The 22,271-nt window shown below is 42.1% G+C and overlaps 2 protein-coding genes across 5 annotated transcripts; both read right to left on the bottom strand.

Moving 5' to 3' along the window:
- Window positions 1-806: 806 nt before the first annotated feature.
- Window positions 807-2,651, bottom strand: LOC308385252 (homeobox protein Hox-A2a). The gene is made up of 2 exons (XM_080864078.1): window positions 2,276-2,651; window positions 807-1,656 (listed from the first exon to the last, which is right to left on the bottom strand). The coding sequence occupies exons 1-2, from the start codon at window positions 2,637-2,639 to the stop codon at window positions 944-946; spliced, it is 1,077 nt and encodes a 358-aa protein (XP_080720204.1). The 5' UTR covers window positions 2,640-2,651; the 3' UTR covers window positions 807-943.
- Window positions 2,652-6,191: 3,540 nt separating this feature from the next.
- On the bottom strand, window positions 6,192-22,265 carry hoxa3a (homeobox A3a). Of its 4 annotated transcripts, none has more exons than XM_080864075.1 (4): window positions 19,791-22,265; window positions 14,931-14,991; window positions 10,478-11,060; window positions 6,192-7,968 (listed from the first exon to the last, which is right to left on the bottom strand). In XM_080864075.1, exons 3-4 carry the CDS (start codon window positions 10,941-10,943, stop codon window positions 7,175-7,177), a joined length of 1,260 nt encoding a protein of 419 aa, XP_080720201.1. In that variant the 5' UTR covers window positions 10,944-11,060; window positions 14,931-14,991; window positions 19,791-22,265; the 3' UTR covers window positions 6,192-7,174. The 4 variants fall into 4 exon arrangements, with proteins under 4 accessions (XP_080720201.1, XP_080720200.1, XP_080720202.1 ...); XM_080864074.1 differs by lacking the exon at window positions 19,791-22,265 and adding an exon at window positions 16,390-17,282; XM_080864076.1 differs by lacking the exons at window positions 14,931-14,991; window positions 19,791-22,265 and adding an exon at window positions 12,970-14,839.
- Between the last annotated feature and the right edge of the window lie 6 nt (window positions 22,266-22,271).

The following is a 22,271-nucleotide window of genomic DNA, read 5'->3' as shown; positions in this document are numbered from 1 at the left end:
TTGCCTGCAACATGCATACAATGTTAAGAGCTCTGTCATGCCTAGATTCGTGTTGCCATATTTGCTGCTTTTCCCCCCTCTCCCACTCTCTCTCTCTGCAAAATAGTTTGAAGGAGAAAATAAAAAAAATCCGTGTTGGTGCTTAATCAAACAGTGTAAAACCATCTTTTTATGTTTAAGTGTAAATGCGAATTATCCAAAAGATTTAAAGAAATGCTGCAATTTTTCAGTGTTTTTCTTTTCAGTTTGTGTACAATTATACGTCATTTGACTTAATAAAAAGTGTAACCTCCAAAGTTTTAAGATTTCAGGAAACTGATTTAATTTTTTTATGGTTCGGCAAACTTTTCAAAGAAATTTTAGTCCTAGGGGAAAAAAATTACACCGTGTGTGCCTTCAACGACACTTCGAAGTCTAGCCTATTTATATTCATTGCCAACCTGTTGTTAAATTTGCATAACGTCTCTATCTCTCCATGTCCTACTTCTTAAAAATTATTTTTATTTTGTATATTTTTCTACATGAATAATTCAAGCAAAAAGAAAAAGAAAAAAAGGAAAGTCTGGAAAATGGATAATAAATCACTCAAACACCAGAAAAAAGAAGATTGTAGCAAGTTAATTGTATTCTAACAAAAATATCCAAGACATTGGAAGCTATACAAAAATAAAAAGGACCAGGTTCCATAGGCCTAATATTGTATAATTATTCACAAACACTCATAATTTCCATTCCAAGAGAACAAGTTGTTATGGTAATTACAAGCCACGTTTAAGCTGCTTCAGTGATTTAATCTCATCCTTACCTTGTATTAATCGTCAAGTCAAATATCAACAGAATAAATGTGCCGAATATACAAATAACATCGGGGTTAATGTTGTTGTAGCCTGATATTTATTGTCCCGAAAGAAAGAAGGGAAAAGGGTTATTTGATTGATTCTAGTTAATAGTTCAGATGCTGCAAGTCGATTGTAGTTAGAGACTCCGAGAAAAAATAGAAACTGTCCGTAGAAATGTCCACGGGGCTGTCCAGAGACTCTGACAAGCTCGGCGAGGCTGCATCGGAGAGCTGCAGGCAGGAATCCGAGGAGAAAGGTTGAAAATCGTGTAAAGAAACATCCAGGGCCGGGGGACTGTCGCCATTGTCCGGGCCAGATGCCGAGCCGGGGCCCATTGTTGACATGCAGCCCGGAACAGTGGGTGACGGGTTGGGAAAATGTTTCAGATTTTTGTCATTGCTGTTCAGCGGCGCAGCAGCAAAGCTCATCGACTCTCCATTGTGGAGCTGCTGTGTGTTGTTTTGAAAGGAGCAGGTATCTCTTTCCAGTAGGGCCCCGCTCTGCTCGTACTGGGGGGCCTCGTCCTCTTCCTCGCTGTGAATGCCGTCCTCGGCGCTCAGCCCCTTGCCGTCCCCGTTGTGGTTCTCCTTGCTCTGGGTCTGCCGCTTGTGCTTCATGCGTCGGTTTTGGAACCAGACTTTAACCTGCCTCTCGGTCAGGTCCAGCAGGGCCGCTATTTCCACCCTCCTGGGCCGGCACAGATACTTGTTGAAGTGGAACTCCTTCTCCAGCTCCAGAAGCTGTGTGTTAGTGTACGCTGTTCTCAGCCGACGGGAGCCCCCTCCTCCCCCACCGCTCTCCACGATCTCAGGCGAGCCTAGAAAATAAGCGGCACAGTAGCATGGGATTAAAAACGCAGGACCCAGCAGTTACATAACCCTGCTGCTCATAAATCTAACGTTATGGCTATCACAGTCCACCAGAGAGTGGCTCACAGCACGCTGCAGCAAAATGGCCGCTGGAGCTATACTGAACCAAACTTATACAGCGTTCACCACCCCCCTAAAAAAATCGTCGCTCTGTAAAGATCTTCATCAGATTGTTTTATAGATAAAATAAGGCTCAGCGTGAGCGTGAACTAAACTCAGTGCACTTTAGAAGCAGTGAGGTCCAGGCTGGTGTGGGATACTAATGAATGCTCCAGCTGCCCTCCTCGGCAAAGGCACTCCATCACTCTTCATTACTGTCACACATCAAAACTCTGCCTCGGCTAGGGGAATAAATCATCTTACATCACCAAACTTTACCCAAACTTTTTTTCGCTTCCTTTTATTGCTTCACACACAATAACTGCAAAGCAACAACCATAAATCTGCCACAATGAACCGACTTAAAGCCTATTTGTTGTTTTGAGGAAGGGCCTTTGCAGGTCTTCAATTTAGCACCAGAGAGTGAAGATAGATCACAGCAGCTCTTTCTGCTTTGAAATAACCCACCTTTCGGAGAGAAGCACACGGGTCCGTTGGAGATGGTAGTAGCAGTGGAAGTCGGCAGGTGGTTCCTCTTGGAGGCTTTCTTCTCCCGCATCCATGGGTACTCCGGGGGTAAGGAGGCGGTAGGCAGCGGGCTACATCCGTCGGGGCTGTGTCTAGGCCGGCCATGCCGCGGATGGCTGCCCGGGTTGAGGCTGGGAATGGTCTGCTCAAAGGGAGGAGGAATCAGTGTCGGGCGTGAAAGCGTCGAGCTCTTGATTGATGAACTTTGAAATGAATCAGCGACAGGGGGGAAAGATGTCAGGCACTCAGCAAGCGACGGCTGACTATTGATAAAACCGCTCTCTCGCTCGAATTCGTAATTCATCTCCTCTCCCTGAGAGCCGAGGAAAGTTTGCACGCGTATTTCTTAAAAAATATTGCAGCTCAGTGATGACGAAAAATTAAAAAAATCATCAAAAAAATCTCCTTGTGGTGTTTTTTTTCTATTTCACTGATTACGGCCGTATGGGGACCGAGCTGCTATTAAACTATTGAATTCATGGAGACAAGGTTGAAATTGGACCGAATTGCCTGTCACATGATTACCTCTGCCCAATGACAATTTGGGGTTTAATCAAAAGAAGCCACTGTCTGCCTGATTGATCCAAAACTCTGGTGAAGAACGCCTCGCTCAGCTGGGGGGGACGACTGTTTATATTTACATCTTTGTCTGCTGAGTTTATCCTCCTCTCGCCCTGCAGTCCACTCCACTAAGCTACAAAATGTGTTTTTTAAGAATGGCTGACGCGCTCACTATTACAGGGAAAGAGCACAGCCTGCGTGCGCGGATTCGTGCACTCCTCTTTCTCGTCTTTCTCGTATTGTTTGAGGATGTCAGTGGAGAACGCCCCCACCACACACCGCACACACACACACACACACACACACACACACACACACACACACACACACACACACACACACACACTTCACGCCAGTAGCCCAGCTATTCATACAATCAAGAGTCAGCCTTCAGAGGTGGAAAAAAAAATGAAACGCTCAAAACTGATTTTGAGATTTCTCGACAGAAACAAACCACAACAATGAAGTCTGTTCACTGTGAGGTGAGTTTGGACACCAGGATGAATGTGATTCTTTAAAGGTTTCATAATAATGACATATGCAGTGCATCCGCTGGCATGTGCTGCAATAAAAAGGCCCATCCATAAAGTTAATACTGACAGACATGGCACGTTCAGACCATTTCACCAACCCATAACAGTGGTTGAACATTTACAGCTATTGTGCAGAAATTTGCGCAGGGACACACAGGCATGTGTTATGCATATGCGCTCGCAAACAGTGTTATTTTTGTTATTATTATGATTATTATTATTACTATTATAGGCTTTTTATGCTGACTTGACAGATATGATATTAAGGCACATGGCAGTTTCGTTTATTCCACAAAAAGGTATTATAACGAGGTCATGAACGCCCGTGTACGTGCAGCTACTAACAAATATTATAGTAAACCCACAGGAGCTTTTTCTTTTATTATCATTGTTGGTGTTGGTCACAATTTTCGATAACTAAAATCTACCATAATTACTGCCTTTGCACATCTTTGAAACGGTTCCTTTTTCATATTAAGCAGGAAGCCACTCCACAGGCTAAGCCTGGATTTACTGGAAGGGCACTGGTTACAGTGCTGAGAAAGCCTCTCATTGTATTCCCATTATCATTTCTACCTGAAATTGCAATGAAGCAAACACAGTTACAATCGACCACTTACAACGAATCCATTTGCAGCGTTATTATGCGGATGGAAATGTTATTGAATTGCCCTTCCCCGCCGTGTTTGGTTTCATGCCTCTTCCAGAATAATCTGTGAAAACCATGTTTGAGATATTTTTTTCGTTAGGCAGCACATACCGTATTTTCATTTTTAAAAAAGTGGCTCGGTGAGTAGGAGATGGAAGAAGAGAAGTGGTAGGCTTCTCTCAGTTTGTTGCTTATATACCAAACAAAGAGTCCTGGAAGCCTGCGCGCGATCAATCTTACTCGCCAAAAGGTCTGACAGCTCGGTGCCCTCACAACACATTTAAGGCTTCTAACTCTCTGCCGGATCAAATGCAGGCAGGAAGCCGGTGAGAAACACTGGCCCCTCAGATTAGAACCAGTTTCTGTTCACAGACATAGTCTAGCTGTCGCTGGAGGGATATTTTTAAAGATAAATACGAATCCAGCTACACGAGATGCCACCATTTCCTTTTTTATGAGGAGGCGGTAACGCGCCAGCGGTGAGTAGGGCGAAGCAGCGTGTTCACCTGGCTTTTATCTTTGAATTCTCAATGCGTTTTAAACTACATTCACTTTTCGTTTAAGTAGCATCTGAGAAAGCGGGGTGACGGACGGAGTTGCTAGGAGCAAAGACGGATGACTTTTTTCGGGGGAATTACGCACAGGCTTTGTGTGAAAGAAAAGGAGTGGGTGGCTGCATTTTAGTGGACCCCAGCCTGTCCTACACACTTATCTTTATAGCAGGACTGATTTAGAACCACTTTCCCACGGATGTAAGATGCCCAAGTCTTCTCTTTCACTTAAAACTATATCAGCGTGCTACCTATGGGTTAAATCTTTGCCTTGTTGTTAAAGCGCGTGCACGCGTGTGCGTGGATGTCTCTGTGTGTGTGGCTGTGTTGGATGCAGAAATACTCAATCCATCAGCTTTTTTTTTTTTTGCAGTGACACACCATGGTTCAATTGTTCTAGTTTTGCCTGCTAGCCATATGTCAGGGCCAGTAATGTTCATGCCCACTTAAATCAATCAGTTTGGCCTGAAATTATAATAATAATAATTATTATTATTATTATTTAGTGCAAAATTAAAGAGAGCAAATAATGTAGCAAGTGTAGAAAAAAGTAGGCTTGTAAACATTTGTTTCGAAATAAAAGGAGCATGTTAAACATAATGATGTATACACTGTCCACATTTAGTTAATTGCACACCCAAAGTGTAGTCTTTTAGCTCCAGCTGTGTCTCTGTTGTATACTGGAAATTTATAAATACTGAAAATGCCTGCAAAAATTCTAGGACCGATATTAAAATGATAATACTAACAATAATTCTTGTAGCACCTTTTTAATTTTATAAAAGTAAAAAAAAAGAATATAATGTCCTGTCTTTGAAAAAAAAAACCTTTTAAATTGATAATTCCTTTTGTTGTAGCCATCTTCACAACGGAGCTGCTTCGTACCGAGCTGGCTTTACCACTCTGGCATCTGCAAATCTGTAGAATAATGAGACCAATAAGCCGCGTTATGATTCTAGTTCAGACTATATCCTCTCTGACCGCATTTGACTGACTGAAAATATCAGCGGATTATTTTTTAAACGATTTCTCATTTAGCTTGTTGTCTTCTTGCAGATTCTCCAGAAGGGCCCCGGTGACATTTTTATTATTATGGATGTGCCCACGCAGATGAGAGGAGGGGAGAGGGCCACCCTGGAGTTTTCTTCACCTCGAATCAAGTGAAGGGGAGGAAAATAAAATAAAATAAAATAAAATAAAACAAAAAAGAATGCATCGTTTATTACGCATTTTTACTATATCTGCCAATATTTGCCTGCATGTTATTGGATAATATTTATGGCCAATATTCCACGTTATGTTGTATGAAAAAATAGAAATATATTGCCACTTTATATGTGTGATAGGCTACTCTATGATTTATTATTGTTAAAACATTTTTGTTTCTTTTCTTTTACGTCTATTTGCCTGACTATATATTTGGAAACTGATTAGATTTATTTTCACCTCCATTTTATTGCAGAGAAACCTAAAGATGTGTATTTATACTTTTTAGTCCACTTCGTGATTTGTGATTGTGTGCAATGCTTCTGCCAAGTCTAAATTAAAATCGAAGGCTATGCTTTCGGTATATTTCAATTCTTTTATTTATTTGTTCTAACTGGAGCAGCATGGAATGTATGACATCGAAAAAAAAGTTTGTTTCTTATTACTTCAATAAAGAAACAGCTAACGTAATATGTCCTTCTTTTCCACCCTTATTGCATGACTGATTGACTTTTACATTCGCTGAGAAAAATAAAACACCTCCTTCGAAGAAGAAAAAAATGGAAACATAGCCTCTAACAGGAACATGGGTTTTCTGCTGCTGAGGAGCTAATACAGACTAACATGTATGGGCTGAAAAAGGGCCGAGACGCAAATTTTCCACCAACCTTCTACCCACACAAAGATGGAGGGGGTGTCAAATAATACTAAAGGACTCTTTCATCTTTCACACCAAACAAAATAAATAACATTAGAAAGTCCAAAAAATGGAACAAAACACAAGCAAGGGGGAGGGGTTGCCTGTAAGCTTATGACCCTTGCTTTTGAAAACGTATTTTCCCTCTTAATTCCAACTCGTGGCTCTTGAAGGACGCTTACACATAAGTGCAACAAAATGCAAAATGCAACAAAAAAAAAAAAGAGAGAGAGAGAGAGAGAGAAACATAATTCTTCAATTGCGGATAAATAAGAGGACGGACAAATTCACATTGAAAATTGATAACATGTGTTCATAATACCCTGTTTGAGTTTTTGATTAGAAAACATTTAAAAAAGATTAAATAAGTCTATGCATATACTGCGCCCCCCTCCCTCCCCTCCCGCGTACAGCCCAGATAAAGGTCTCTGTGAGACAATGACACGAGCAAATTCAAGCAAGTCGTGATTATTTTTCCTACGCTACTTCACACACCAAAAAAATTAAAAAGGGGAAAAAACTATAGGGAACATAAACAAAAGTAGAGAGATTGTGGGAGCCGTGAGGAGGCGCATAAACAAAGCAGTAATATGTCTGGAGGTGGATAAGACAATGGGCGGAGTGATCCAGGCAGCGCCACTGCTACAGATGCGTCAGTTTGGGCGCTTCCTGGATTCTTCCCTGAGAGTAGTGCGGCGTTAGGTCTGTGTACGTCGGTGTTGGATCACACACTCCGTGATGCTGACTGTTACCCATTGTGATTGCTCCATTATACTCCATGTTTGCGGACGGTGGGTGCGTAAGGTGGGCCAGACCGAAAACAGAGGCCCCAGAACTAGGCATTGAGTCGATGTAACCTCCGCCGACATAAACAGGGCTGCCTTGCATGTGCGTCCCGTAACTGCCATTGCCTTGGAGGGGATGCGCGTCATACTCGGGCGTGGCAGAGTCGTTCCCGGGATACCTCTTCTGGGAGGGCGGGCAGTTGTTGAGGGAGTTGTTTAAAGGAGGGGGGTATGACGTAGGCATACCGTATGCGTTTTGATGAGGTTTACTGTAAGAATTCGGCGACTGGGATTCATATGGAACACTGTTTACGAGAGAATGCATAGAGTTGAGGTATCCGCCTCCCACACCGCCAGCACCAGAAGCTGGGCCCACGGGACTGCGCGGGGACTGTCCACCGGGAGAAGGCATCATTCCGACGCCTTTCTGATCCTTCTTGTATTTCATCCTGCGGTTCTGGAACCAGATTTTGATCTGTCTCTCTGTGAGGTTGAGCAGGTTCGCCATCTCTACCCTCCGGGGTCTGCAGAGGTACCGGTTAAAGTGGAACTCCTTCTCCAATTCCACAAGCTGAGCGCTAGTGTAAGCTGTCCGGGCCCTCTTTGATGCTGCTGACCCCGGAGGGCTTTTGTCTCCGGGGCAACTCTCCACTGTCAGGATGAAGGAGAGGATGTCAGTCAGTAATTCGTTATACAGAGAGAGGTACAGAGGCAAAGACAGGAGAGTGAAGGCGACATCATGTGACAACACATAGCTGTTAGCAAACTCTGCGATCAGAAGGGGGCGGTGGTGTTGACTGGGGAGTTTACTAAATAAGTTTGCCCACTTAAATATGTATCATAATGATCACTAACACTAATAACGTGCGTATGTGCGTATGTTCCAAACATCTCAATATTTCTAATAAACCCATTCCCCTATGGCAAATCACAGGAGTTATCATCAAGGCTCCATGAGCCAGCTAGTTACATGCACAGCTTCACAGACTTCCAAAAATAAAAGTGCAACTGGACAATAATGGCTCAGTATCTGATATGGAATCAGGTAACCTCAGGTTTACTACTAAAACATCTTGACCCTAATTTCCCCCCACAGTTGCAGGGTAGCTCACACATAATGCAAACACAAGCATTATGTATTCCTCAGGGTGTATATAAAACAGTTCGCCTTGCCCTCACTGATAAGCTTAAGAGGCTGGATCTTGGCTGCAGAATTGCAAGGTGCTAGTCTACTTACTGTTATGGCAGGCGGCCAACATTTAATAACTATCACTGACTTTCGCCCAAATCTAAAGTAATAGCAATGCAGGATGACATAATCTGGTCCATTGTGTTATGTTATGGATGAGAAATAAGTGATCACGTGGATTTGACGTAATGCCTTAGAATCACACGATTATTACCGGATCGGTTTAGTTTTACTTTTTTGACGACTTGATTGTCAAAAGGCCACTTAGTTTAGGTCATGCAAGATCCTAACTGTAACGTATGTGTCAAGCACTATGCATCTTTCCTACGTGAGTAACAGGTGCGTATGAATAATTTTCATGATAAATACTGGGCGTTCTTCGAACTCATTAACGCACCCTACCAAGCACAATTCAGGCTGAAACCAGTCTGCTTTGCATTTTAACTAAAAAATAAAAAAAACAGAGCCCTGATCCACCCGATCCGGCCTGAGTTGTCCAGTGAACAAAGAAGTTTCTGGAATTAGTATATGCGTAAAATGTAAAGGACTTTCCAAAGTTGTTCATAAAGCCTGGGCTTTTATATGTTGTATACGTCATGAAGACTTCTTAACTACGCTGTTAAGAAGTCTTCATGTTATGAACATTACGCATTAACTGAAGACTGCTGCTTAATTTATTAAGAAAATCCTCCAGCTCGCAAAAGGTCTTTGAAAGCAATTCTGAAATTAACTCTTCGTTATGGAAGTAAAAATAAGACTCTTCAAACCACTACAGTGTCTTCATCTTGACAATGAGATCTCAATAATAAGATTTGCCGTTCTTATAAACCTTGAACGTGCATCAAGGGTTTCCATAAATCGGCTATGTGATGCTGAAAACAAATTAAAAAAAACCTTTGGTGCACTTGAAATAACTAAACTTAATGAAAAGCGCCACACTGCCTTGCAGTTCAGCGATTGCACTTGGTAAGATCCTGGAATGTCATTAGATTATTACCCATTTATTTTTACAGAAAGGAAGAAGAGTTGACTACCCAGAGCTAAACTCAGAACCCCTGACCCCGAATTTCCCTGGCGCCAAAACAGCAGGTTCTACCTTGCGTGCATGAACGTGCGTAAAGGGTTGGGACTTGTTAAAAAACACACAAAAAAAACACCTCTCCTGATACTCATGAGCCACGCGCCTTTGCTTCTATTAGTGCACTATAACCTGCACACCGAAATTAAAGCATATAGCCACTGAATTTACAAAATAAGAAGTTCGTGGGAAGATGTGCATTTCGAAATGTTTAGCTTTCCTCTAAGTAAATACGGACCATCTCCCACACATGCACACTGACCCACAGAGTTTTTCGCTAATCAAAACAGCAGGACAAACTGAAACAACTGTTGTGTGTATTTGTTGTCTGTCCAGGACCATTATGAGATCAGAGGAGAGGTGTGTTTACAGTAGGGACAGGTCAGCTGCAGGGCAAAAGAGACAACAAATGGTGATATCTACTGTTAATGTGGCATACAGTTTTTCCGCAGTCTAAAACGTCATATTGCGCAAATAATTTGTAACAATCCTTACAGATTTTGACCAGGATGCAGTGTAGCCAGTCTGTCAGTTTACACTGCACTTCACTACAACTGCAGTGTAGAATAAATAAATGTAATAGTAAAGGGTATGTGTGGGATTATGGTAATTATACATTACAGCAATAGCAATGTAATTCAATGACACACTGATTATTAATGATTTAAAACATTTAACAACTTCCTGTCCCCGATGCAGAAAACACACCATTGTGACCTTCCCAGGGGAAGTATTGTTCTGTTGTGGGCCCACCCCCCTTTCCTCGTAAGCCCTTACCTGCTCACCCCCTTGTGCATTGCATCCTCTCTAAACCAAACTTGAGCAACTTTCTGGTTGCAGACCAACAAAGAGTGTGGATATTAGAGGAGCAGTCATGTTAATGCAGTGAGTACCTGAACTGGAGCTACTGGTGGGTTTCTGCTTGGTGTTCTGACGGGATTCCTTCATCCAGGGGAAGATCTGCTTGCTGCGAGCGGTAGAGGTCGGGGAGTCGTTCTTGGCACTGACTGGTTGGTTGGATCCGTTGCTTGTGTTTTGGCTGATAGCACCGGGGGACTGTGAGGGAGGGGGTGGGCCTGATACCGGCACCTGCGGTTGATTGCTTTCGGGATGAACCTTGGACTGCGCCGCCTGAATGGCTGTGGTCCTGTCGCAGCTCTCCGCCATCTCCCCGGGCTTTTGCAAAGCCACGGAGCCGTCAGGAGACTGCAGGGAGCAGGCAGGTCGATGGTACTCACTTTCCACATGAGAGGCCCGGGGATATTGGACCTGATTGGCATCATAACTGAAGCCATTTGCGCTTTGATATGGGTAGCCACTGTAAATTGCGGAGCTGTCGTAGTAGGTTGCCTTTTGCATCTCGCCGTTTCCCAATATTTATTTCAGAAACTGACAGGGTCTTGACACCCTTGTAGAATAACATTGGCACCCCGTGGTCACGTGACGCCTCTCCGCCAATGGCCTCCTTGGGTGAACCTAGGGTTACAAGAAGCACTGTGAGGAGAAGAAATGGTGGCGATCCATCTTACTTTTCAATGCAGCCCTGACACAGGAGACTATGGAGGCAAGATAGGGCCAACAATTCTGTGGACTATTACCGTTTACCTTATGGCTTACACGGGGCACAGAGGCACGCACTAACCTTGTATTACCATCTGTGGCGAACATAAAACCATTTTAAAAGCATTTCAGACTGTCAAATCATTTAGAAACGCGAAAAGACGACGGGTGGCGTTTTAAAATATTTGATTCTAACTAACAGTGAAGCAGAATATAGTTAGAGTAGGCCTTATGGAGAAATGCGCTGTGGAAATAGCTTGTTAGAGGGTTACCACACAGGAAAATAATATTTCTTTTACACTGTTATTCTACCAACAGGGCTGTCAACGGTGTATCTAATTTCCTGTATAGCGAGTGAAAAACATACCGTCGGATCCACAAACCTTCAACCTTTTATTTTTTACTTTTAGAAAAAATTCATAATTTTTAAGAGAATAAAATATCCCTGAGCTTGCCACATAGTCTGTCTCTTTTTTTTATCCCCCCCCCCCCCTTTTTTTTTTTTTTTCTACGTTTCCTCATAATAGTAGAAAAACTGTAAAGGCCCAGAGGAAACCTGAAAAACCGGCCGGCGTCCGTGCATCTCCATGCCCATGGTTTGAACTTTGTTCCATAGTAGGCCCATAATAATGGCTGCTGTCGCTGTCTGAGCGGCGGCCGGTCGCGGTGATATATGAGGGCGGGGGGGTCAGTGAGCCGGGACTGCCCGCTCGGAATGAGCGGCCCGGTGAGCAGCCAAGCCCTAACAAAGCAAGTATTAAGCAGACAGAAACCCGGGGATGGTACAGCTAGAGGCTGCTGCTGGAGCACCATAATTCATGTAGGTAACCTCGGGGAGAGACTATAAACTATGATAGACAAACATCACTGCTCTTTTGGGGGAAATCTTTTTATAATGGGACATTAATGGGACATTAACAATGAGACAGTGGATTGAACAGCTATTATTATTATTATTATTATTATTATTATTATTATTATTATTATTATTATAAAGCTAATGATTTTCAGTAGAAATAAAATATTCCCATTCATTTTCGCATTTGCTGTCTACTCTGTAGATTCTATAGATTTAGCCATTATACATCGTTTGAATAAAGCAAATAAATACATTAAATTATATATATATATATATATATATATATATATATATATATATATATATATATATATATATATATATATATATATATATATATATATATATATATATATATATATTGCATTTAACACAGTTGAGATTTTAACTGATGAGTCGGGTTGTTTTATGTCTGATAGCAAAAGTTACCCGGGCAATAAAGATGATTTAAAAACAGGGTTTAAAACAAAAAGGAAGCCCTCTTGCATGTTTCATAATCCATAGCCCCGAAGCAGACACATAACTATGCGATGCATCATCATAAAATGAGCACACGGAAAATGTAAATGTCGAGCAATTCTGGCCTGTGCCGTTCTGCATACAATAACAAAAAGCAAATCAGTTTCAAAATGCCCTCAGCGCTGTTAAACCGCAGACTGAAAGGACGTGTCTTCACCGTGTCTGCACTCGTGATGACCGGGAAAAGATACCACGAAGCTCTGTGGTGTGTATCTCCAGGCGAACCATTGCGATAGTCATAAACGGCAGAGAAAAGAGAGACAAAAGACAGACTTGAGCTCTCTGCGCAGCCCCTCCGCTCCACGCTGGAGAAATCCGGCCGCCTGACTGTGTGTGTGTGTGTGAACTCTTCCTGAACCGAGATCTAAGTCATACGGTGATAAATCACCGCGCGACATACAAACTCAGCCATTTACAACCGAGGGAGCCTATTCCTGGCCTGCTTACCTTATCCTCTTACGACGAATGCAGAGCACCAAGCAATATTTTCTCATTCAGCGACGAAATCGATCAAAGCAGTAATCCAGAGAAAAGTTTAAAGACAGGGCTGACTGGGTGAAGCAGCGGTAGCAGACTGCGCCCTGCCATACACCGAGCATTAGCAGCCACAACAACAAAAAAAAAAAAAAAAAAAGGAAGAGCCAAGAGAAGCCCCCTTTTTTTCCTCTTTTCCTTTTTTCCTACTCGACGTGGACGGGTAAACCGAGATTACGAAAGCAGGCGTGAGCTGTCGGGTCAACGAGATAAGACTTATCTGGCCCCAAGATTGAATGTATCGTCCTGCTATAGAGCTATGACCAGGGCTTCATAGCAATATTAAAGTCGGCCAAGGCTATGCTGGTGTATGTGATCCTTCACTAGTACCATGCAGTCACCAGTGAACTGCCCCGAACCAGAGCGTCACCATAGACAAGAAAAATTATGCAAATGAAGTAGCGCCTTGGAAAGCCTGTTCAAATCAAGTGGTTGCCTCTCCTCCTCCCCCAACCAAATGAGGTAGTGCGTCTAGAAGAAAAAATATATACATATATATATATTTATATCGCTACAAAAATAGCACAGTCCTTCCCTAAAGTGTTTTAAATCTTTTCTGTTATTATGTACTCCGTGGCCTGCAGTGGAATTATGAACCCAGTGAATGAGATGGGGGGGGAGAGAGAGAGAGAGCTGGAATACAAAGGAATAATCAGGCCCCGACCATGCTGCATTTCCATTTCCATGGGACATAAAGGGCTTCTATCCACGGCTTAATCATTAACCCGCATTTCTGCACATTTTGGCGAAAAAAAGGAGACAACAGTGCGTTTTCATTTTCTGCGCCAGGTACGCCCTTTATGGCTTTTTAACACGAGAATAAAATAAATACCGAAATACACCGAAATACTGCGCACACGCCGAGACGCTCTCACACACGCACACACAAATATCTGTACATATAGTTGTGCTTTCAAATAGCTGAGATTTATGAAAGCATGGCTGATCAAAGCTGTATTCGATTTATATCAACCCCCTCCAGTAGCATGGTGTGAAAAATGGGCACAAGTTTCATCACCAAAAGGCAAAGTGGAGGACATGCAGCGAGGACCAGGGGAGAAGAGAGCGGCAGCAGGGGGAATCCCTCAGCATATTAATGCTGTCTTTTGCAGCCAAAAAGAAAGCCTGAGAAAAGTAGATTTATGTCCTCTCAGCTTCCCCGGGCTGTAAACACGTCCAGAGCTGCAGCTTCTCTGCTGGTTTCAGGCTCTGGGACAAAATTCAGTGACACAATTAGAAACTGTAGAACACACGGACGGCGTGGGAGGTTGAGTGGGACCCAAAAATTCACATGTGAGGGTTTTTTAAGCTAACTGCGCTTTTTTTGCCCCCCCAACCAAAAGTAGCCAGTCTGTATAATTATTTACTTCTTTGTGTTGTGCTAAAATGCTGATTCGACTTTCTCTTTAATGTGGCCCTGAGGAGAGGGTTAAAAGTCAGCGGGGCTCGTATACTGCCGGACATAATAAGGCGCAAAATGTGGGAAGGAAAAAGAAAAGAGGAAAAAGAAAGAAAGGAATTTTGATAAAAGAAAAAAATATTTTCAAAAACTTCAGTTCTGTAAACTGTGGCAGCTAGAAGCAGATGGCTTTCACAGAAAGTGGTTTTTGAAATGAGTAAGGCACCGCTCCAAGAGCTGCGATTCCTCTCGTCACTTTTATAGTGACAAATTGCACCACAAAGACAAGTGGAAGAGAAGGAATTATTGCTCTCGGGCTGGTCATATTGCTGCTACAAGGAAATGTACAAGCCATAGGCTGCTTCTCTATCCCTGCGAGTGCTTCGGTGGGCGTGTGTGGTGCTTATTAGAAATTGAATAAGGATATCACCATCAAGCATTCATAACACAAATCAATAAAGATATATGGACTTACCGAAGGCAGTTCAAGGTGTCTGGGAGACCGTGCGTTGGCCAGAATTTACTAAGCTGGAATTCTGCAACGAGGAGTAGAACAAATATTAACATTTTCTCGGAGAATGATCCAACATTTCAACGATTTTGTAAATTAAATTAGTGTGGGTTTTATTTTAAATCCAGGGCTCCAATATACTGTTAAGATCGAATGTAATTATAAATAATAAGGCAATTGTTGTTATGCGTGCGTTGTTTAGGCCCGCGCGTCATGACTTAAAAAATTAAAGTCAAACATAAATCTTTAAAAATAAATAAATAAAAAAGAACAAATGAAATTAAGTCATCTTTTATTTGGGATTATTTGATTAAACTGCAAGATCCAATGAGACGGTTTTTTTTTTGGTTTTTTTTAAACAAACTATTTTTAGTCAAGTAAAGATATCTTTACAGTTTAAAGGAAGCAGTCAATTTTAATTCATTTTAACATAAAAACACAGACTTACACACAGACAACGTCAGTCTATGAAAAACAAATACACAAAATAGAAAACAGAAAGTAAAAGGCCAAATTCTGATATTCTTCGTGGACAAACAGCGTTACAGCCACAAACGGCTGGTTATCAGCACAAAATCATAATAACATAAAAATTGGCCTATATGCAAATAACGCATTTGTTGTTTCCCTGCTGGCCGGCAAGCAATTTCTCCACAAATGGATCGAATAGTCATTAGCTCTGGCGCACCATCTTCCCCAAGTCCCCGCGCCCATAAATCAAGCAGGAGCGCCGTGACCTCAGAGCGGCCGCCCGGTCCTGGATGGCACTCCGTCTTCCATTATATCCTCGTTTCCCTGGCGGAGCGACACAACCCCACCGCTTTCCTATACTTTTTTCTTTCTTTCACGGATCTCATTTTGATGTATGATTTACGCACAAAAACGTAAAGCAACGAGATGTTTTGTTTTACAGAGGTGCCGAGCGCTTTGACTATTATTATTTATTTATTTAGCTTTTGCTTGGAAGCCGATATTTAAATGGCTGCTTTATTAACACAGGCCTCTTAATCCAAATGGTATAGCTCACGCTGTTAAAGCAGCAATTAATACTGAAATCTCCCCCCCCCCCCCCCCCCTTTTTTTTTCGCGCTTCTGTTTAAAGTTTTGGACTGAAATTTAAGCTGCATTTATCACAGCGTTGGGCAAACAAGCATAAACTGGAACAATGTCTCAACCTTAATGACCCAGACAAATCCTTAAATGGTTATGCATACAATCTGTATAAATCGCTCTGGTCTAAGGTATTTGCTTCGCTCTGTTAGCTGTGATAACTGAGATATTAATACATAAATGAAGCTTCTTGATATGTGTCAATTTGATCTCCCTGCAAATAAAAAAAAGAAGAAGCCCTGGACCCTTTGTTACTGACCTCTGCCTCGCGCAGCAATAACTCACGACAGTAATGAACAATCAGCGGAAATACCTCAAAATAAAATCCATCCTCCCAAAGCTCGAGCTCTGACTCCGTCCGCGTGGAAAAACATATCCGTCCGTGACAGCAGAATACATCCACAAACCCGGAATCCTCTTTCTCTCAGACTGCCTCTACTTTCTTTTTTCCTCCCTGGATAAACAAACTACAAAGCCAGGACTCCCCTCGCGGAAAGTGGGGGTAACCCGCATATAATCTGCATCATATGGCCAGACCGGGGCTCCGGTTTTCTTCCCAGTGCCATAACACCGCGCAGTATTATGCGCCGCGCTCACGTGACGCAACGTCAACTTAAATCCCTTTTATTTGAGCCCGTGAATCATTAATGGAGGCAGTCATTGCCCCCGAGGAGAAACGGATCAGTTTGGAGGGAGAAAAAAGAGGGGTATGTGACACTGCAATGTATCTGGCAGAGGAGCAAGCCTCTCGCAGGGCAAGCAGCTTCTTTTTTTTTCCACGTGTCGCCCATTCAGGGGTAAAGACTGTTCTGTCAGTTTTAAAGTGCCATATATTTGGTGCCTGTTAGCAGCTGAAAGAGCTAATCCTGCCGTATTATGCTGAGCTTCGAGTGCACAGCAGCCCCGAGCCACACTGTAACGAGAGTGTTTTGCGGAGTAATAATTCGCGTTATGTATGGGGATGGCACCCCCACTTCTAACACACACACCTTACTAAAAATAATTTAAGAGTGGAATAATAATTACTCCTCGCTGGCAGTGAATGTGCTTTTTTTCCTTCTCTGTAACAACACAGTCAGGTTTGAGAGGAGCCTTGCAGAAAACTCAACTCAATATCGCCCCCCAAGTCCTAATTGTCAGACTCGTGCTTTGGCACCACTTAGTCAGCCTCTGGTCCTCCATCAGCAAAGTCTGCACAAATACAAACACGTTACACGTTTACCTGTCCTACATGAAGGAGGCTGAGCGTCTTGGTGGATGTGAGGGCTGCCTGTCAGTCAGCAGAGAGCGGAAAGCGGAGCTGAGGTGACCAAAGCGCGGCTGCTCGACCCCGCTGATCAGTACATGGACCCCCATTAGACCTACATGCACTTACGCGTTTCCTATGAACAGCTGAGTGATGGTTGAAATTACAAGCTGGCGCAAAGGTTAAGGGTTGTGGGGGGATTTTTTAAAATTATCATTCCACCATGTCTGCCTTGATATGAAGCAGTTTCTATATAAATAGTGTACCACCGTGAAATACATCCGCCTTCAAACATTCCAGGTACTGCCAAAAATCCCAGCCTGGAAGAGCTTTTGTACTTCACGGCACCGTTTGGCGCTTGTTTTCCGTCAACACTGAAGCAGCAGCGGGCGTGGAAAAAATTCCACTACAACTATTAATCATTTGGGGCGGACATAGAAAGCATCCCCACTCCCACATCAGCTTTTGTCCTCTCAAACTACAACTTGAGCGGTAAACTTTTAAAAGGCAGGAGCAGAGGAAGAGCCCCTCTTATTAGCTCACCTTCCTCACATTTAACATTTATTTTTTAAAAGAAAAATAAGGATAAGAGTTAAGAGAAAGAAGGCTAAATTTGCACTTTAGGCTTTGGAAGCATGAATGTGAAGAGATGGGCTCTCTTTCCTTTGTTAAAGCAAATGCTAATTTTGTTTAATGTCTTCTGTAGATTTGAAGCTGTCAGCGGATTTATGGCTTGACACGGCCCTGCTCTGGAAGACAACCCCTACGCCAGCTTTTGCCATCGCACCTGAACTTTTCCCTGACCCAGGACAGAGGCATGGAGTCTTGAGTGGAAAGTTATTTGGAGTTCAAAAACAAGGAGAAGTTGGAAATCAAAAGTCCTCAGCTGGTAGCCTACTGATTTCACTTTTTTTCCCCTAACCTACTACTTTCCAGATTTGCATTTAGTTCCGGAGAAGAAGAAGCAGCAGAAGAAAACAAAGCATAATAAAGCAGTTAAAACTTTCTCCTTGAGCCAAAAGTAGCTGATTGATTATGTTTTAAATCTCGGGCTGTTTTCGCATTAAACAACTGTATCAGAGGTATTTACACAAATCAAGGCTCCTTATCACTGTCAGCGAAGAGGAGTTAGAGGCAGAGACCTCTGGATATTAGCCAGACGGCGGTCCATATCTTCCCACAATGTTGACACTGGGAGCTCTTAACAGCCAGGCTTGGGTTACCGACACTCTCAGACCAAGATAACTCTTTCTGCGAGGTTTACACAGCCCAACATCAAGGCTAAAGCAAAATTCAACGCCTGAAGCTGAGGGGAGCCACCTCTGATGAGCCCACACCAACACTGTGGCGGATTAGGACGACTGACATGTTTTTGCATGAGATTGTTGTAATAAAGATATTTTAATTTACATGTTGAACAGACTCCTGGCTTTTTTTTTTATTGGAAATGACCCAGCAAGCTTTAGTTGCAAGTAAATTTTGGAAATAGCCTTATGTCCACAACAACAATAATAATAATAATAATAATAATAATAATAATAATAATAATACTATTGTGTTCACTCTCACTGAACTGTCCATTTATTTCTTACACTTAAGGGTTTAAAGCAATATAATCATAACGCTGTTTAATAATTGCTATCATCATTCCAGATTGCTATTAATATTATTTTACTTTTATTTATTTTTATTGGGATGCGTGGTTTAGTGCATGCAGTTATTTGGAGCTGAACGTTGCCAACATAAATACTGACTGTTTATTTTGGTTCATTAAAATCGTATTGCATAGAAGCGTCTCAGTTGCCACACACACAGAGAGACACAGAAACACACGCAGTAGATTTTACCTCTGCACTTATATGTGTATTACTTATTTTAAAACAGATTTGTGTTCAGTATTTAAAAGCAAAGTTTAGACTGAATGTGACCATCGTAATGCTCTTGTTCTTGTTGTCCATAGGAGGTCCAGTAAGCAGGCTAAATAGTCTACACTTACGTAGCACTTGGTAAACTAAGCGCTTTTCATTGTCTTTGCAATTTGGCACCTAAGCTCCAATGCACGGTGCTAGCCTTCAACTGGAAGCAGTTTGGGATTAGGTGTCTTGCCTAAGGACACCTCGGCACGTGTGGAGGGGTCGGGAGATCGAACTTCTAACACTACGATTAGTAGCCCGTCTGCTCGAATACCTGAGCTATGGCAACCCTGTATGCCAAAGGCGTATATATGTATATTTTCCAAACAATACAAATTTATATGGATCCGATTTTAGAATTGATTTGAGGACCATAGAGAGCAAAACGCGATATTAACAGGAAAGGTTTGTTTGCATTGGAATATGCAGTGACATGCACAAAAAGATCATGGCGCAAACTGCACTTCCGGGATATTGTATGCAAAATTGTGATATCACTGCAAAGCTAAAAAATAAATAAATAAAATAAAATAAGAAGCAACCATGTCTACTCACAAGTCATGCCGGTCTGTGTCCAGCGGACAGAGTTTTGTCAGAGGAGAAGAGATCTGACTCGCACCCTGCGGATCACTTCAAATGAAAATAAGTCAGAATTTCACATCTATTTCTGACCCCGGGGCATTCATTATTCAGCGAGTCACGTGAACGGGCGAATTAAAATTTCAGTACATTGGAAGTGACCTCTATTCGCGACTCAAATGACTTGAAATCTGTAATTTATGCAGAATTGGACTTCTTGGAGTCTGCGCAAAATTGGTGCCAATCAGCCTCAGCGTCATCTCCTGCACAGTTTCCATATCTGAAGCAACTGCTGCACAGTAATGGGGAGCTTCAGGATGTCTGCGGCAACATACAACACATTTTTTTTTTAATTGTGGTAACATTCAATAAGCAATGCATACACGAAAATGTACAACTATCTATTTCTCACTCTGAGGATTAAAAAAGAAAAACACTCCAATCAATTTTGCATTTATTTCATTGCAGACCCATCCTGTGTGCAGTTAGTGGCATAATCAGTGGGCTAAAACCATCAGTGCCAGCATACTAAATAACATCTATCCGTTTCTGCTCATATCTGCTCCCTTTCTTCGTCCACTGACAGGCACGTTTCAGTTATTATTTGCAGGAGAGCTGTCTCATGCCTCCGATTCACACTTACAATCACAGTTTTTGTTTCCGCGCCCTCTTTGGGTATCCCGTAAATGAGAAGAAAAAGCTCTTGGAGTTCTCGGTGCTGATATATGGTCTTAACATTGTGTGTGTCGAAAGGTCAAGGGTCAGAAGAAGTGCTCTAAGCCGGTGATTGGCCAGTGCCGGCCGTGTCCCCCAGCTGAACTCTCTATTGTTTGGATGTAGCAGGTAGTGACCAACACTCACACTCTGGTGCACAGCGCGTAATGGCAAGTAAGAACAATATGTGTTGCCGGATACATTTAACAGTTTGGGTTTGGTCTGATTCCCGTGTCAGTACAGCCTATAAAGCTTTGGAGCTATCAGCTGATACCTGCCTGATATACTCTGTCACAGCTCAGCCTAATCCACGAAAACGCGCACGGCGTTCAGAACACTCAGGAGTAACAAAAAGACATAAGACATGCCTTCACTTTGTCAAAGTTTGTGCATGGCATTGCATTTCTTAGGTTTCACTCTAAAGCGATTTTGCGCATTGGTAATGTGAAAATATCTTTTCGGATCAACCGTGAATGTATTAAAACGGAGGTGCGCGATACTATCAAATGAAACATTTCTGTAAAAAACATTTATCGCAAATATTTTCTTTCTACTCTGGCAAAGTGTTAAAAAGTGCAAGAAAACGCAGCCACAATGTTGCCAACATGTTGCAAGGCAAATTGTTCGGGACTGCAACACAATGTGACCACTTTAAGTACGCATCTCAAATGGCTGGATTTCTTACCAAAAGCTTCAGAGCGCAATAGTCCACACACCGAATAGAAATTCAATGTAAACCAAAATAAACAATGTGAGTTCAAAGTTTTAATTTCTGCAAAAAAAATATAAACAAAAATATAAATGAACAAATGAGAATCAGTTTTTTAAAAAATGGCACCTTGAATGTCGTGAAAGTGAAATCCGTATTTGCGGTGACAAAACATCCGAAGCCATGTCAGCCTTATAAGTGAAGCACACATTTATTTCACAAGGACAGATTTATTCTAAACTAGCCTACATCACAACGGCCATTACTGAGACAACATATACAAATATTCACAGTTTAGAACACAGCACAACATGGACGCACTATAGCACAAATAAAACTAGACCATATGACACCAACAAACATAAACTTACTTTGACGAAACGCTTTTCTTATTGTGCCATCATTGTGATTTGTCTATGTACATTAGATGTGAAAGTCACCTGGACTACATTCAACAGTAAACCAACCCACTCGAACACACACATACTACACTGCTATACTCTGACTGATGCCATGCCTCAAAAAAAATTAAAAATTAAAAAATTGAGAAATAAAATGCCGTGTGGTTTTCTAACTGGCATCTATAGAGTCTCGCTAAATATCTTTCAAGTATATTAAAACTTTTCCATGAGCAACAATAAAGAAAAGAAAAGGAAATATCAAAGAGAACATTGAAAAGAAAAAATGAGGTCAAACTTACTTTTTTACCTCACTCACTTTTAACTGCAATTATACATTTCATCCAAGTTTGATGTGCATTATCCTTCTTTCATAATAATAAACAAATATATAAACACTTCAGTTGCCACCGTGGCAATTAAAGGTGAATTTCAAGCTTATATGATGAGGGCGAGGACGACCGGAGAGAGGGGTAAGGGCACAAAGGACGTGACAGGGGCCCAATAGCAGAGGCAAGGTGAAAGAGATAACACCATGTGTGTGTGTAAAATACTGAGAATCGGTCCATCAAATTCCACTTGTGTTATTTGCCATCTCAGTCTGGATTGGGGTTTTCAGGGATGGGGGGTTCGTTC

Source organism: Rhamphochromis sp. 'chilingali', assembly GCF_963969265.1.
Source record: "Rhamphochromis sp. 'chilingali' genome assembly, chromosome: 17".
Lineage (NCBI taxonomy): Eukaryota > Metazoa > Chordata > Actinopteri > Cichliformes > Cichlidae > Rhamphochromis > Rhamphochromis sp. 'chilingali'.
Note: the sequence above shows the minus strand (reverse complement) of the source record. Positions and strands in the feature narration are given on the sequence as shown.